The 16,976-nt window shown below is 50.7% G+C and overlaps 1 protein-coding gene across 1 annotated transcript in view; it reads left to right on the forward strand.

Annotated features, from left to right (window-relative positions):
• The window catches only part of LOC137311389 (E3 ubiquitin/ISG15 ligase TRIM25-like), a 51,261-nt gene extending 35,648 nt beyond the window's left edge, over positions 1 to 15,613 (forward strand). Inside the window, exon 6 of the mRNA XM_067978630.1 lies at positions 13,231 to 15,613. Coding sequence (XP_067834731.1) covers positions 13,231 to 13,754 — 524 coding nt within the window. The 3' untranslated portion in view covers positions 13,755 to 15,613. The remainder of the gene's footprint in view (positions 1 to 13,230) is intronic.
• Positions 15,614 to 16,976: the final 1,363 nt, after the last annotated feature.

Raw genomic sequence — 16,976 nt, forward strand, 5'->3', positions numbered from 1 at the left:
GGTGGGTCTGACCAGAACTGGACACAGTACTCGAGGTGAGTCTGACCAGAACTGGACACAGTACTCGAGGTGGGTCTGACCAGAACTGGACAAAGTACTCGAGGTGGGTCTGACCAGAACTGGACACAGTACTCGAGGTGGGTCTGACCACAACTGGACACAGTACTCGAGGTGGGTCTGACCAGAATTGGACACAGTACTTGAGGTGGGTCTGACCAGAACTGGACACAGTACTTGAGGTGGGTCTGACCAGAATTGGACACAGTACTTGAGGTGGGTCTGACCAGAATTGGACACAGTACTTGAGGTGGGTCTGACCAGAACTGGACACAGTACTCGAGGTGGGTCTGACCAGAACTGAACACAGTACTTGAGGTGGGTCTGACCAGAACTGGACACAGTACTTGAGGTGGGTCTGACCACAACTGGACACAGTACTCGAGGTGGGTCTGACCAGAATTGGACACAGTACTCGAGGTGGGTCTGACCAGAACTGAACTCAGTACTTGAGGTGGGTCTGACCACAACTGGACACAGTACTCGAGGTGGGTCTGACCAGAACTGGACACAGTACTTGAGGTGAGTCTGACCAGAACTGGACACAGTACTCGAGGTGGGTCTGACCAGAACTGGACACAGAACTCGAGGTGGGTCTGAGCAGAATTGGACACAGTACTCGAGGTGGGTCTGACCAGAACTGAACACAGTACTTGAGGTGGGTCTGTCCACAACTGGACACAGTACTCGAGGTGGGTCTGACCAGAATTGGACACAGTACTCGAGGTGGGTCTGACCAGAACTGAACACAGTACTTGAGGTGGGTCTGACCAGAACTGGACAAAGTACTCGAGGTGGGTCTGACCAGAACTGGACACAGGACTTGAGGTGGGTCTGACAAGAACTGGACACAGTACTCGAGGTGGGTCTGACCAGAACTGGACACAGTACTCGAGGTGGGTCTGACCAGAACTGGACACAGTACTCGAGGTGGGTCTGACCAGAACTGGACACAGTACTCGAGGTGAGTCTGACCAGAACTGGACACAGTACTCGCGGTGGGTCTGACCAGAACTGGACACAGTACTCGAGGTGGGTCTGACCAGAACTGGACACAGTACTCGAGGTGGGTCTGACCAGAACTGGACACAGTACTCGAGGTGGGTCTGACCAGAACTGGACACAGTACTCGAGGTGGGTCTGACCAGAACTGGACACAGTACTCGAGGTGGGTCTGACCAGAACTGGACACAGTACTCGAGGTGAGTCTGACCAGAACTGGACACAGTACTCGAGGTGGGTCTGACCAGAACTGGACACAGTACTCGAGGTGCAGTCTGACCAGAACTGGACACAGTACTCGAGTTGGGTCTGACCAGACCCTGTACAGTTTGATCATGACTTCCTCTGACTGTATTCTCCTGTTTTGGATTTGTTGTCCAACATTATTTTATCTTTGTTGGTCACAGCTCTGTGTTGTTTGGATATGTTTCGTGTTGAGTTTACTGAGACTTGTTGCCTCTGCTGGTTTGCTTTGTTTGAACTCTCTTTGCCCCTCTGATGAACCTTTTAACTTTTTCTGTATATTTTTCTATTCCTCCCAGAGATCTCCTTCACCTTCCTCTCTGCAGGATTTGTAACGTTTATTTTTCCCTCTTTATATCAGTTTTAATTTGTTTCTTAAACCATTTTGGGTCTGGTCTGAGCTGATTAGTTTTTGCTTTGTGTTTACTGAGCCCAGTTTGCTGTATTCTGGCTCCAGATTGTAAAATTGTAATCTTGTGTTTCTGATTTTGGTTCTGACCTGCTGCTGCAGGCCTGAAAGGGTTAATCTTCAGACAGAGTGAATCATGAAAGTGAAACTAACATCGTCACTCCCTGCACCGAGTGTTGATAAGAATTTCACTTCCTGCTCTGGTTCCTCAGTCTCTCTTGTGCTGTGTGAAAGCTGCTTCAGGTGCTGTAGGGATGGAGCCTGGAGCTGATTCAGCCCATGTCGTGTGTGATTACTGTGTCGAGAATCCATCCCCAGCTGTGAAGACGTGTCTGAAATGTGAAACATCATTTTGCTCCAGTCATTTAAAACCACATCTGCTGAACAAGGCCTTCAGTGGACACACCCTAATCGAACCTGTGGCTGATGTTGCAGACAGGCAGTGCGTTGACCATAAGAAGATCCTTGAATACTACTGTAAAGATGATGCAGAGTGTGTGTGTGTTTCCTGTACAATAACAGGGAAACATAAATCCCACACACTGCTGAGCCTGGATGAGGCACAAGCTGCAATTAAGGTGACTGACACAATTCCTGATATTAACTACAGTGAGGGAGAGTTTTCCTGTTAATGACCAACATTAATTAGAACTGATTACAGACAGTGCTGATTTCGCCCAGTGTTTTCTTGCTGCCCCAGGTCTGGGTTTTCAGCTGTTTGTTTTTTGTCAGTCAGATTTGCTCCCTCCCCTTTCTCTTACAGTCTGTCTGAGAGAACAGGGTGGGCACTGGGAGGGTGTGAGAGTGGCCCAGGGTGACTGCCCCTCACCCACACTCAGCCCCTCCTGGTGAGGGCACTGTAGAGCTCAGTAATTCACTGTGTGGGCACCTGTGAGAACTGGCACTCCATGGCATAGGGCTGTAGAGCAGAGCATGTTGCAGCCCTGTGTAACGCTGGGGTATTCTGCCATCTGACCAGCAGGGAGAGGACCATCACCGGTGGGGGGAGTGAGGGACACCCACGGGGGGAGACTCAGGGGCTGGGGGGAGAAACTGTTTCTCACAAGAGGGAATTGGTGTTTGAGAAATGCTGGTGTGACTGAGTCTGTCTCCCTTTCCCCTCGGCTGATTCCTGGAAATGGAGGAGCTGAGTCCGTGTGAAAATGCAGCACACGGTGAGTCAGTGTGAAAAGAAGCCGGTGTGTGTGTGGTTCCTCAGTTTATACAGGGCAGGGAGCGTCTCTTTACTGAGAGCCACAGAAGGGAATATTTCTGCTCAAGGCCCAGACACTGAGAATCCCCAAAACTACTTTCTATCCACTCCCAGTGGGGTCACTCCTGGAACGGAATCATTTCCCTTTTACATTCCAGTTTCAATCCCTTTCAAACACTTTCCAATTGCCTTTACAGGAAGAATTGGAGAGAGAAATCGAGAGTCTTCAGGGAGTCCAGCAGAATTGTTCCAGCAAACAGCGAGACTTGGAGAGATCAGAAGCTGAAATAAAGGTGGGTAAAGTGGGAGTGGATTTAGAAAGGGTTTCTCTCCCCACTGAGTCAATGAGCACATCAGAAACAGGCCTTCCAAACCAGGCTGGTTGTGTTGGGGCCGAGTCACTGATTACACTGAGTTCCCCGTGTGTTTGATGTGAGGGGGAGCTGCTTAACTCTCCCTGCACCTCCCAGGGAATATTATTACATCACTTGGGCACTGGATTTCCTGAAACAGACACAGTCAGAGGCTGGGAGTTGGAGACTTGCCCTGAAGCCTGTATCAGATGAACATCGAAAGGAAGAGGTCGAAAAGAACATTAGCCCCAGCGAGCCTGCCCCAGGCAGACAGGGTTCAATCACACACACCACTGATCCACCCCGAACCATGTACTCACCTGGGAAAGGCAAACAGAAGAGAGAAAAAACACCTGCAGACAATTCAGGACAAACTCTGGGAAATTCCTCCCCAGCTCCCTTTTAAAGGGTGGGAGTGACTCCATACCCCCCAACATGTTCAGGGAGTTTGTTCCAGAGATCGAGGACTCTGGGGTCTAACCTAACTCTGTGCCTATGGATTTTATACACAGGCCCTCTAGTCCTACCATCCTGATCCATCTCAAGTACCTCACCCAACGAGTGAGTCCAATAATCCCTCGATCATTTTAAAAACCTCAATCATGTCCCTCTCGGCCTGCCTTTCTCGAAATCGCCCTCCCTCTTGGAGCCGATCCTCAGAACTAAAATCCATCAGACTACGTGTCATTCTGGCCACCGTCCTCTCCAGAGTCTCAATCTCCTTCACCAGGTGTGGGCACCAAAAATGGACCCATCACTCCAGGTGTGGATGGACCAGGTGGCAGTGCCATACACAGTCTAAATACAGTGCTCTTTCTATTGAACTCAAGGCTCAAGGCAACACTCGTTAAACTCTGTTTTCTCTCCCAGTGGACCCCCCCCACTGCTTGTCTATCTTTAACGGGTGATTGAGTAGTGATCGAAACAAACTGTCCCGTCCCTGGAAAGTGCCGTGTGCTCAGGGTAAGAGCTGTGTGGAAGGGTCGTTTGTAATGAGAGTTGGTTTGGGTTTCAGACACGAATCAATGAGCTGAAAGGAAAGCTATCGAAGAGCTTCTCTGAATGGAGGAGACAGCTGGAAGAAGATGAAGAATATGCACTGAAACTGATCGATGAGGAGGGGCTCCGAGCTCTCTCTCAGATTAGAAGCTGTTCTGAAGCATTAAACAAGAGGATGGAACAGATTACATTAATAGATGGAGAAACCCAGAGTCTGGTACAGAGGGACCATCTCTCCTTTATTCAGGTACATCTTCAATATAAACAGGGCCATGTCTGGGGAATGGGGCGTTTCTGTGAGGCTGGTGAGAGGGCTGAATTGTTTGAAGATTGTTGGTGGGGCCCAGCATTGGCGCTGCCCCCTCAGCCCTGCCCTCGGAGTGTTGGTGCTGCCCCCTCAGCCCTGCCCTCGGTGTGTTGGCGCTGCCCCCTCAGCCCTGCCCTCGGAGTGTTGGCGCTGCCCCCTCAGCCCTACCCTGGGAGTGTTGGCGCTGCCCCCTCAGCCCTGCCCTCGGAGTGTTGGTGCTGCCCCCTCAGCCCTGCCCTCGGAGTGTTGGCGCTGCCCCCTCAGCCCTGCCCTCGAAGTGTTGGTGCTGCCACCTCAGCCCTGCCCTCGGAGTGTTGGCGCTGCCCCCTCAGCCCTGCCCTCGGAGTGTTGGTGCTGCCCCAGGATGGAGTGCAGTGAAATGTGGGATTATTGCCCATTCCTGTGACTGGCCCCACCTACTGTTATACACTGAACTCTTTACTCTCAATCCCAAATTCACTCTTTGGTTCCATTGGGTGTTGATTTGTTCGTTGACTGATTTGATCTCCTCTCTTTATTCACAGAACTCGAAGCAGCTCCTTTCCAGGTAAGTTCCTCTCAGTCATACAGTACCTGCTGCTGATAGGGAACCTTCCCCTGTATCTGGGAGAAGAGTGAAAGTAGAATCACTGCTTGGAAACCTTCCCAGATAAGGTGCTTTCAAATGGTGGGAATATTGAGTGATGTTTAACTGTGGTTTGAGGGGTTATTGGCTCAGGCAGCCTGTGGGAAATGGGAGATTCCACATGTACACTGACGACCCCCAGCTCTACCTCACCACCACCTCTCTCGACCCCTCCACAGCATCTGATTTGTTACGCTGCTTGTCCGACATCCAGGATTGGATGAGGTGAAATTTCCTCCAATTAAATATTGGGAAGTTCGAAGCCATTGTCTTCGGTCCCCACCACAAACTCCGTTCCCTAGTCACCGACTCCATCCCCCTCCCTGGCCACTGTCTGAGTCTGAACCAGACTGTTCCCAACCTCGGCGTTCGATTTGACCCTGAGCTGAGCCTCTGACCACATTTCCTCTCCATCACCAAGACCTCCTACTTCCACCCCATAATATCACCTGTCTCAGCATCTGCTGCTGAAACCCTCATCCATGCTATTGTTACCTCTGGACTCGACTTTTCCAATTCTCTCCTGTCCGGCCTCCCATCTTCCACCCGCCATGACCTTCAGCTGATCCAAAACTCTGCTGCCCGTATCCTAACTCGCACCAAGTCCCGTTCACCCATCACCCTCTGCTCACTGACCGACATTGACTCCCGGTCCAGCAACGCCTCGAATTTCAAATTCTCATCCTTGTTTTAAATCCCTCCATGGCCTCGCCCCTCCCTGTCTCTGTAACCTCCTCCAGCCCGACAACCCCTGAGAATCATACAATCATAGAATGATAGAAATTTACGGCACAGAAGGAGGCCATTCGGCCCATTGTGTCCGTGCTTGCCAAAATAGAGCAATTTAGCCTAATCCCACTTTCCATCTCTTGGTCCGTAGCCCTGTAGGTTACGGCACTTCAAGTGCATGTCCAAGTACTTTTTAAATGCAATGAGGGTTTCTGCCTCTCCCGCCCTTTCGGGCAGTGAGTTCCAGACCCCCACCACACTCTGGGTGAAAAAACTTCTCCTCAACTCCCCTCTAATCCTTCTACCAATTGCTTAAATTCTATGCCCCCTGGTTATTAACCTCTCTGCGAAGGGAAATCGGTCCTTCCTATCTACTCTATCCAGGCCCCTCATAATTTTATACACCTCAATTAAATCTCTCCTCAGCCTCCTCTGTTCCAAAGAAAACAACCCCAGCCTGTCCAATCTTTCCTCATACCTAAAATTCTCCAGACCTGGCAACATCCTCGTAAATCTCCTCTGTACCCTGTCCAGTGCAATCACATCTTTCCTGTTATGTGGTGAACAGAACTGTACACTGTACTATAGCTGTGGCCTCACTAGTGTTTGATACAGTTCTAGCATAACCTCCCTGCTCTTATATTCTGTGCCTCAGTTAATAAAGGAAAGTTTCCCCTTTGCCTTCTTAACCACATTATCTACCTGTCCTGCTACCTTCAGGGATCTGTGGACATGCACTCCAAGATCCCTCTGTTCCTCTACACTTCTCAGTATCCCACCATTTATTATCTATTCCCTTGCCTTGTTTGCCCTCCCCAAATGCATTGCCTCACACTTCTCCGGATTGAATTCCATTTACCGCTTTTCTGCCCACCTGACCAGTCCACTGACCAGAGAACTCTGCGTTCCTCCAATTCTGGCCTTTTGTTCATCCCCGATTTCCTTCGCCCGACCATTGGTGGCCGTGCCTTCAGATGCCTCGGCCCGAAGGTCTGGAATTCCCTCCCTAAATCTCTCCGCCTCTCTACCTCTCTCTCCTTCCTAAAGATGCTCCTTCAAACCGACCTCTTTGACCAAGCTTTTGGTCACCTGTCCTAATATCTCCTTATGTGGCTCAGTGTGAAGCATCTTGGGACATTTCACTACTTTAAAGGCGCTATATAAATGCAAGTTGTTGTTGTTATTGAGTGACCTGGGCTGTTCCATCGGTGTGTCGAGCTTCTCAGGAACCTGTTAGACAGGAAGTGAGAGAGAGAGAAACCTGCAGTGACCTGTATCTAACCGAGGCTTCCGAAAGGCTCCATGTGTGTCAGTGACAGCTTTATTCCATTGGGTCAGTAAGTGCTGTGTGATTGGCTTGTTCCATCAACCAGCCCATGGAGAAATGAGGAGAGGGGCAGGTCCCAGTGTCAGAGTGACAGTAAAATGTGTTGTGATTGGCTCATTCTATCCACTAACAGAGAAATGAGTCAGTGCTGAGATTTCCCAGTAATGTCACTGTGATTGGACCCTCTGGCCACGATTTTATCTCCGAGGTCCGGGTGGGTTGGGGGCGTGGGGCAAACAAAATCGGGGATTTCCGGAGCGGGAAGGAATCCCGGCTCCAACCCGCTGAAAAACACGTCCGACCCAGAGCCACCTGGGTGCGCGGGGTTCAGGAAGCTGGGACGGGACGATATTTAAACCCACAATTAACGGAGTTAAAGTCCTTGGAATTGTGATTTACATTTTATTGATGCAGGGAAACGATATCAACGCTGCCTCAACGTGTTTCCTGTGCTGTGTGAAGCACGCCATGGAAACGGAGGTGAGTTGCAGCCGGCAGCCATTTGGCCATTGAAATCCCTGTTTGACAGATGGGGATAAAAGGTGAGTTATTGCAGCAGGGCACTCAGTTCTCTCAGACAAACTATTGGCTGGGAGTTCTTTGTGTTTAGTCTGAGAATTCTTGGTTCACACTCAGAATTGTTCTGTTTACACATATTTACCTACATTTTGGACCCCCTCAAACTGACAACATCAGGATGGGGGGCGATGGCTGCATTCACCAGTATATCTGAGGAGGGGGCACATCACCATCCTCGCCAGGCACGGCCTGCAGATCCACCACTTGCAGCTCCACAAGACAGAGGTACGTCACAGGGACCAGCACAAGAGCAGAGAGGGGAACAACAGAGGGACTGACATCGCAGGAGGCACTACCCTCGTGAGAGGGTCTACAGACCGAGGCTGAGCTTCCTGGACCTCTCTGAGGAGCAGTGCATACGGAGGCTGAGAGTGAGTCACCAGGTGGTCGCAGACATCTGCAGCCTCCTTCATGCAGAGCTGCTCCCGGCTGGGCCTGGTGGCATCGCATTGCCCGTCTCAGTTAAAGTCACCACTGCCCTTAACTCCTTCACCTCCGGATCCTTCCAGGGTGTCACCGGTGACATCACCGGGGTCTCTCATTCATCTGCCCACAAGTGTATAAGACAGGTCTCCGATGGTTTGTTTTGCAGGGTGTCTCACCACATCAACTTCCCCATGGACGATCTCAGCCAGACGGAGAGGGCAGTGGGTTTCCACTCACTGTGCTGGCTTCCCACGGGTACAGGGTGCAATAGATTGCACACACGTAGAAATCCGAGCACCTCCACACGAGCCAGGACTGTTCACCAACAGAAAGGGATATCACTCCCTCAACACGCAGCTCGTTTGTGATCACCAGAAAAGATTTCTTCACGTGTGCACCAGATTCCCTGGCAGCTGCCACGATTCCTTCATTCTGCGGGAATCCAACATCCCGGCCCTCTTCCACGCACCAAACAGACTTAAGGGCAGTCTCCTCGGAGACAAGGGAAACCTCCTGCAGACGTGGCTCATGATACCTGTGAGAAACCCCATCAGCGAGGCACAGAGTCAGTACAACGACAGTCACATCACCACCAGGTCTGTCATTGAACATGCGATGTGATGGGCTTCAGGTGCCTGGGTCGATCTGGGGGAGAGCTTCAATACGCACCAGCGAGAGTGGGGAGAATTATAGTCGTCTGTTGTGTCCTGCACAACATCGCGCAACAGAGAGGATTACCAGTGGATGAGGCCCCAGCCATCAACATTGAGGAGGAGGGGCAGGAGGACGAGGATGAGGACGAGGAGGGTGGCTGCTCGTGAGGCCAAGGAGTCACTGATATTTGACCGATTCTCCGAAGGACATTTGCAAAGTGAGGATAGTCCAGTCCTCAGACCACCTGGAACGAGCACCACCAACACCAGCACCCCCGGCCCACACAAAACAGTCCAACAACCACACATACACCCACTGTAAACGCACCCACTGGGTGGCATCAAGTCTCACCGTTCATGATGAAGCACATGAAAGGGCCCGATCACAAAAGGGACTCAAGAATGGGCAAGATGTGGCAGTAGTGGTGAGAATGATAACACTTAATGTGAATTTAACAAAAACCAAATATAAATGATAAACCTGACAGTCTGTCAGACACTCTTGTGCAAACCCCCGGTGATCACAAAACCTTCACCTTCCTCTTCCTCCTACTTCTACCTGGTGCATCCCCTGTGGCTGTAACAGAGGTCGTGGCAGGTTGCTCAGATTCATACCCTGACTGTTAAGATGCTCTCGGCCGACGCTCTCTGGGTTTTGGAGCCCATGAGGGCCCTCCAAAGACTGCTCCACCTGCACCTGTGCAGGGGCAGACTCGGCCACCTGGAGAGGAGGCAGCATTGTGGGTACTGGTTGAGAGGGGGGCAAAGGGTGAGACATGGGAACGCTTTGAGTGGTGTCCCCACTTCCATGTCCCCTTTTGCCAACATCCCTCTCCTGGGTCAGGGCCACATCACTCCTACCACCCTGCTGACAACAGTTTGGAGGACATGTGTGATGCCTGGTAAGGCCACTTCTAAACTTTCTGTCTGCCTGTTTAAGGTGGCAGACATGTTGGCATCCAGAGTCCGAAAGCCCATTGTCAGGGCCTGAATGGACTCATTTGTGAGCCGTGCTTGAAGCTCAAAGGAGGCTCGCCTTCTCTCCATCGCAGACGTTCCTGCACTTACCTGTGACACTATCTCAGATATTCCCGCACGTACCTGTGACACTGTCTCAGATATTCCCTCACTGTCCCTGTGACACTATCTCAGATATTCCCGCACTTACCTGTGACACTATCTCAGATATTCCCGCACTTACCTGTGACAGTATCTCAGAGATTCCCTCCTGTATCTGTGCCACCATTCCACTAATGCAGGAGTTGGACTCCTCCATCCTCTCCGCTATTGTGGAGAGTGTGCGTGGCACCTGTTCCAGTACCTCGTAAATGTGCTGCTGTCCCTCGATCATTCTCTTTTTAAAGGATGGTCCCCGGGGTTCAGCATCTGCGTCCAGCTGAGCAGAGCCTGGAGAGGAGTGCTCCCACCGACACAGACTCTCCACAGCTGCCTCTGCCACCAGTGCCTGCTCGTGCTCACTTGTGTGTGGTTACTCACCAGGTGCCAACCCAACGAACTCACTACTTGGACCCATCGAGGTGTGAGTATCTGCGCTGGTGGATGGCTCACTAAGATGTGACGGTGCACCCTCAGAGGCCGGGAGCTCCTCTGAGGAATCGCCCTCTGCCGTCACTGCAGTCGCTGAAGGGCCTGTGAGAGAACAGAAGGCAATATTAAGCATCATCACAGATGTGTCATGTTGCGATGAGCACACTGAGGTGTTCAACATGCCAATCATTGTTAACATCAATTCATGTTGTGTGTGATGAATGTTAAAGTTGTGTCACCAGATGTTTGTGGGGGGCCAGTCTCGCCGTCCCCAATGGACAGGCACTCGAGGGTGCGTCTGATCTGCGGGGCCTCCTCCTCCACCTCTGTAAGGACCACTATTAGTTGTGCCCCCCCTCCAGTCCTCACCCTCTCCCGTGTATTTTGAGCTCTTCTCCTATGAGGGGAGAAAGTACAGACGTGTGAGTGAGTGAGGGTGAAGTGGTCAGCCAATGAATGCATTGCTTTGGGTGAGGCTGACCGTGAAAGAGGTGCATCAGAGGGTGAGTATCAGACAGAGACATCACATTGGATGAGGATTGGGCCGAGTGGTCGTGGTGGGGGGACTAATGGGGAGGTGAGGAAGTGCTGAGGAAGTGAAGGTAAGTTGAGGATGAGCCTTAAGTGGGTGTGAGGAGTGATGTGATGGCAGTGCAGAGTGAGAGGGGGTGAGGGTGGGGGAGTGATGTGCACCACGGATTGCAGGAGAATCAGGAAGTGGACTCACTTTTGCTGACCTGGTTAGGTCATTGAAACGCTTCCTGAACTGCACCCAAGTGCGGGAGATGTTGCTCCTGCTGGTCACCTCCTCAGCCACCTCGAGCCAGGCCTTCTTGGTGGCAGAGGCAGGCCACTTCCTCCTGTCCGCCGGGTAAAATATTTCCCTCCTCCTCCTCTCCCCGGCCAGCAGCACCTCAAGTGAGGAGTCACTAAATCGTGGAGCTGCCTTGTCCCTCTGCTGCTCCATTCTGCCTGGTTGTTCCTTTGTGCAGCAAAAGTCATTGCATCAATGGCCCTTTAAATACGGACACTCCAACTGACAGCAGGTCATGTGGGTGCGCAGTCCGCCCGCTGCGCAGCTTTCAGACGGCAAACCCACAACCAACGTTAAGGGCCATCGATTAAGTCGCGATCGTGTGGGGAAAGGTGGGGATTAATTTTCAGGGTTTCCCGCGGGCCCCTTGACCCCCCGCTGCCATCCCACAGGCAGATTAAAATCATGGCCTCTGTGAGGGAATCCCACCGATCCCAGGTCCCTGGAAATGGAAAGATGAGGGCTCCAGTACAGAGAAACTGAACTGAACACAGACGGCTTTGAAAATCACAAACTGAGCTGAAGTGGCAGCAAACCAGGATCCCACTGCATCTGTGGAGATCAGTGTGAATGCAGGGAGACTGCAAATCCCGGGATTCTGCCATTTTCAGGACGGGTTGCTGCGGGGTCTCAGTACGAGCATTAGAAGGGGTGCAGGTTGTTGCACTGATCACTCGTTCCCCTTTGGGTTTCTGATCTGAAATGTCCCCACAGATAAAAACATTCTCTCCTCTTTCATTCCAGAGTGACTGAGACTCAGAGAGTCACAGACCCAGATGTTCCAGCGCTCACCCTGAACCTGTCCAATATATCTCAACTTATCCAGAAGAGGCTGAATGGATCGGGAAAGTATCACTCAGACATATTGGGAATCATTGGTGAGAACGTGCAGCTTTTCTCCAATATAAGGGACAGAGAGCAGGTCGGGTTAGTTGTGTTCAGACAGCTGGGAATATCCAAAATAATTCAGGAACTTACAAAGACACAGACACACACGCCCCGTCACAGAGACTCACACAGACACACACGCCCCGTCACAGAGACTCACACAGACACACACGCCCCGTCACAGAGACTCACACAGACACACACGCCCCGTCACAGAGACTCACACAGACACACACGCCCCGTCACAGAGACTCACACAGACACACACGCCCCGTCACAGTCTCAGATTCAGGGCTGGAGGGGGGTCCTGGGGAACTCACAGTGAACAGGGACTAACCGAAGGGACATTAGATTCATCCGAATTCACAGGTGAATCCGCGGTACTGTTTGTAAACTGATGGAGGCTTTAATCAAGCTGTGGGCAGGATGGAACAGTAACAGGAGGGAGAGAGCCCAGGGCACACTCCTGTATTCAGGATGGAACAGTAACAGGAGGGAGAGAGCCCAGGGCACACTGCTGTATTCAGGATGGAACAGTAACAGGAGGGAGAGAGCCCAGGGCACACTCCTGTATTCAGGATGGGACAGTAACAGGAGGGAGAGAGCCCAGGGCACACTCCTGTGTTCAGGATAGGACAGTAACAGGAGGGAGAGAGCCCAGGGCACACTCCTGTGAGCTGTGTGTTCCCAGTACAGCCGGTGCTGAGATTGTGGGGCTGGAACTGTGAGTCTGTGGGATGTGTTGTTTGCCGGTGAATCCCCTCCATTGTGTCTGGGAGAACGTGAGCACAGTGCCAGGGGCTTGTGTGATTAAACTGACTGCTACTGTGTGTCTCCACTGCAGTGTTTGCACTGAGTGTGCAGCACTGGGACCCACACACTGCTATTTAACAGGGATTCTGATTGAAGGCCATTGATTTAACATGGGATGAATCCAGTCTAAGAGGTAATATGGGGCTGACACTGTCTGGGAAATACTGACACTCCCACCCTGCAGCTGTCAATCATTGATCTGAGTGGAATAACCCTGTCTGACCAATCTCTTCTCTCCTCTCTAGGGCAAAGGTCACCGATGAGCCTGGATCCAAAGACAGTAAACTGGAACTTGGTTCTGTCTGATGATCTGAGATCAGTAACATGGACTGAACAGAAACAGCCCTACCCACCTCACCCAGAGAGGTTTAAACACCGTCCTCAAGTCCTTTGCTCCCAAAGTTTCTCCTCAGGATCCCATTCCTGGGATGTGGAGACTGATGGGGAATACTGGGGAATAGGGATAGTGTGTGGGAGTGTAGAGAGGGAGGGGAACAAGTCTGAGCTTGGGGACAACAGTAAATCCTGGTGTTTGGAGTTTTATTTTGGTGATTATTTCGATGCCTGGCACAATTCCAAGTTCACTGACCTCCCACTAATCCCGTCTAACAGCAGGATCCGAGTTCAGTTGGACTACGAGGCCGGGACTCTGTCATTTCACCGGGTCACTGACTCGCTGAGACATTTACACACATTTCAAACCACATTCACTGAACCCGTGTTTCCAGCATTTTATTGTGGGAATAATTCCCTAAAACTGTTAAATTAATCTGAGACTCGGATGACATCACTCCCGGGTCTGCCCCTCTGATGATGTCAGGAGCTCAGAGCTTTGCTGTTTTTAAGGATCCGTGGGGTCTTTGTGCTTTTCTTTGTAAGGGTCGGTCACTATCGCTAAAAATAGTAACTTTAGGTGAGTTTGCTTGTAATTCGTGGTGTTACAATTGATTGTCTACTTCAGTTGTTGAATTTTACTACTTTAGTTCCATAATTGTCATGAATGGTAGTAATGGCAGGTGAAAATGCATTAATCTCACTCATGAATCATGGTCGTGGCAGGCACAATTGCATTAATCACAGTAGTGAATGCTAGTAGTGGCAGGTGTGACTGTATTAACCTCGATGTGGAGATGCACGGTGATGGACTGGGGTGGACAAATGTAAGGAATCTTACAACACCAGGTTATAGTCCAACAGTTTTATTTGAAAATCACAAGCTTTCGGAGATTATCTCCTTCGTCAGGTGAGTGAGTGAATGAGAGGTCCTCAAATCGCATATCTTATATTCGGCTGGGACACCACCACACCAATCAAAGGTGTCGTTGGTGTTCAGACAGGTTAGCCACGGAAAACAGTAGGTCCCAGTATACTGAATACACAATGGGTCAAATTACACAGACAAAGAGAGAAAGAGACCTGAAAGGCAGAGAGAGAGAGAGAGAATGTCCAGTTGTATTAAAAACAGATAACTTTTTTTCCTGCTGGTGGGGTTACGTGTAGCGTGACATGAACCCAAGATCCCGGTTGAGGCCGTCCTCATGGGTGCGGAACTTGGCTATCAGTTTCTGCTCGACGATTTTGCGTTGTCGTGTGTCTCGAAGGCCGCCTTGGAGAATGCTTACCCAAAGATCGGTGGCTGAATGTCCTTGACTGCTGAAGTGTTCTCCGACTGGGAGGGAACCCTCCTGTCTGGCGATTGTTGCGCGGTGTCCGTTCATCCGTTGTCGCAGTGTCTGCATGGTCTCGCCAATGTACAATGCTCCGGGGCATCCTTTCCTGCAACGTATGAGGTAGACAACGTTGGCCGAGTCACAGGAGTATGAACCACGTATCTGGTGGGTGGTGTCCTCTCGTGTGATGGTGGTATCTGTGTCGATGATCTGGCATGTCTTGCAGAGGTTGCCGTGGCAGGGTTGTGTGGTGTCGTGGACGCTGTTCTCCTGAAAGCTGGGTAATTTGCTGCGAACGATGGTCTGTTTGAGGTTGGGTGGCTGTTTGAAGGCGAGCAGTGGAGGCATGGGGATGACCTTAGCGAGGTGTTCGTCGTCATCGATGACATGTTGAAGGCTGCGGAGAACATGGCGTAGTTTCTCCGCTCCGGGGAAGTACTGGACGACGAAGGGTACTCTGTTGGTTGCGTCCCGTGTTTGTCTTCTGAGGAGGTCCATGCGATTCTTCGCTGTGGCCCGTCGGAACTGCCGATCGACAAGTCGAGCGTCATATCCCGTTCTTACAAGGGCGTCTTTCAGCGTCTGTAGGTGTCCATCGCGTTCCTCCTCGTCTGAGCAGATCCTGTGTATTCGCAGGGCCTGTCCATAGGGGATGGCCTCTTTGACGAGGTTCGGGTCCTATGGACACACGGCGAATAATCACTGACGAGACTACACGATAACATCAACAAGTTCTATCCCACCATCGAACTCACCATGGACTACTCCTCAGAATCGGTTTCTTTCTTGGACACACAAATCTCCATCAAAGACGGGCACCTCAGCACCTCACTCTACCGCAAGCCCACGGACAACCTCACGATGCTCCACTTTTCCAGCTTCCACCCTAACCACTCACCTGACGAAGGAGATAATCTCTGAAAGCTTGTGATTTTCAAATAAAATTTTTGGACTATAACCTGGTGTTGCAAGATTCCTTACATTTGTATTAATCTCAGTAGTGAATGATAGTAGTGACAGGTGTGACTGTATTAATCTCAGTAGTGACAGGTGTGAGTGTATTAATCTCAGTCGTGAATGATAGTCGTGACAGGTGTGAATGTATTAATCTCAGTGGTGAATGATAGTAGTGGCAGGTGTGACTGCATTAATCTCAGTAGTGACAGGTGTGAGTGTATTAATCTCAGTAGTGAATGATAGTCGTGGCAGGTGTGACTGTATTAATCTCAGTGGTGAATGATAGTAGTGACAGGTGTGACTGTATTAATCTCAGTAGTGAATGATAGTAGTGACAGGTCACGGTCCCTTTTAAGAGCTGCTCTGAAAATCTGAGGCTGGGGTTGAAATTGTTCTTTGGCCGTAGCTCAAAACAGCGATGGTGAATCGACAGCCCGAGTTACACTGACTTCAGTGGAAAGGAAAATCGTGTGGGGTGTAAAATGGGCTGTCCATTCACTATCGCCCGTGTTGCACTAACACCAGAGACTAATTCCACCCCCGGGGTCTCCTGGGCATCGCTGAGAGCTTCTGGGACTGCCCAGGGGGGTAACACATCTGTCCTAAACTAAGTCAATGTATTGATAGATTGGACCAGACTGGGAACTTTTAATCTATGGTTTATGGGGTAACGATTTTTAGTTTATTGGACAGTAAGGTTCCTCCAGGGCTCACGACCAACATGAAATGGTAATATTATGGGATGTTTTACTTCATTGGACACGAGGAAGTGACTGAGTGTGTGAGGTATAAATAGGAAAATTGCCCCACCAATTGCGGTCTACAATCAGTGTCCCAGGTGACCATGGAATCATAGAAAGGTTATTGCAGATGGAGTCCATGGAGGTAAAAGGATGGAGTCCATTCGGCCCATCGAGTCTGTGCTGGCTCTATCTAAGAGCAATCCAGGTAGTCCCACTCCCCAGCCCTATCCCCATAGCCCTCTAATTTTTTTCCTTTCAAGTACTTACCCAGTTCCCTTTTGAAAGCCATGATTGAATCTGCCTCCACCACCCCCTCGGGCAGTGCATTCCAGATCCTGACCACTCGCTGTGTAAATAAGTTTTTCCTCATGTCACCTTTGGTTCTTTTGCCAATCAGCTTAAATCTGTGTCCTCTGGTTCTTGACCCATCCTCCAATAAGAACATAAGAACATAAGAAATTGGAGCAGGAGTAGGCCAATCGGCCCCTCGAGCCTGCTCCGCCATTCAATAAGATCATGGCTGATCTGATCCCAACCACAAATCTAAAGAACACAAGAAGTCGGAGCAGGACCCGGCCACATAGCCCCTGGGCCCTCTCCGCCACCCACAGGGCATTGACC

Source organism: Heptranchias perlo, unplaced genomic scaffold (assembly GCF_035084215.1).
Source record: "Heptranchias perlo isolate sHepPer1 unplaced genomic scaffold, sHepPer1.hap1 HAP1_SCAFFOLD_332, whole genome shotgun sequence".
In the NCBI taxonomy this organism is placed as follows: Eukaryota; Metazoa; Chordata; class Chondrichthyes; order Hexanchiformes; family Hexanchidae; genus Heptranchias; species Heptranchias perlo.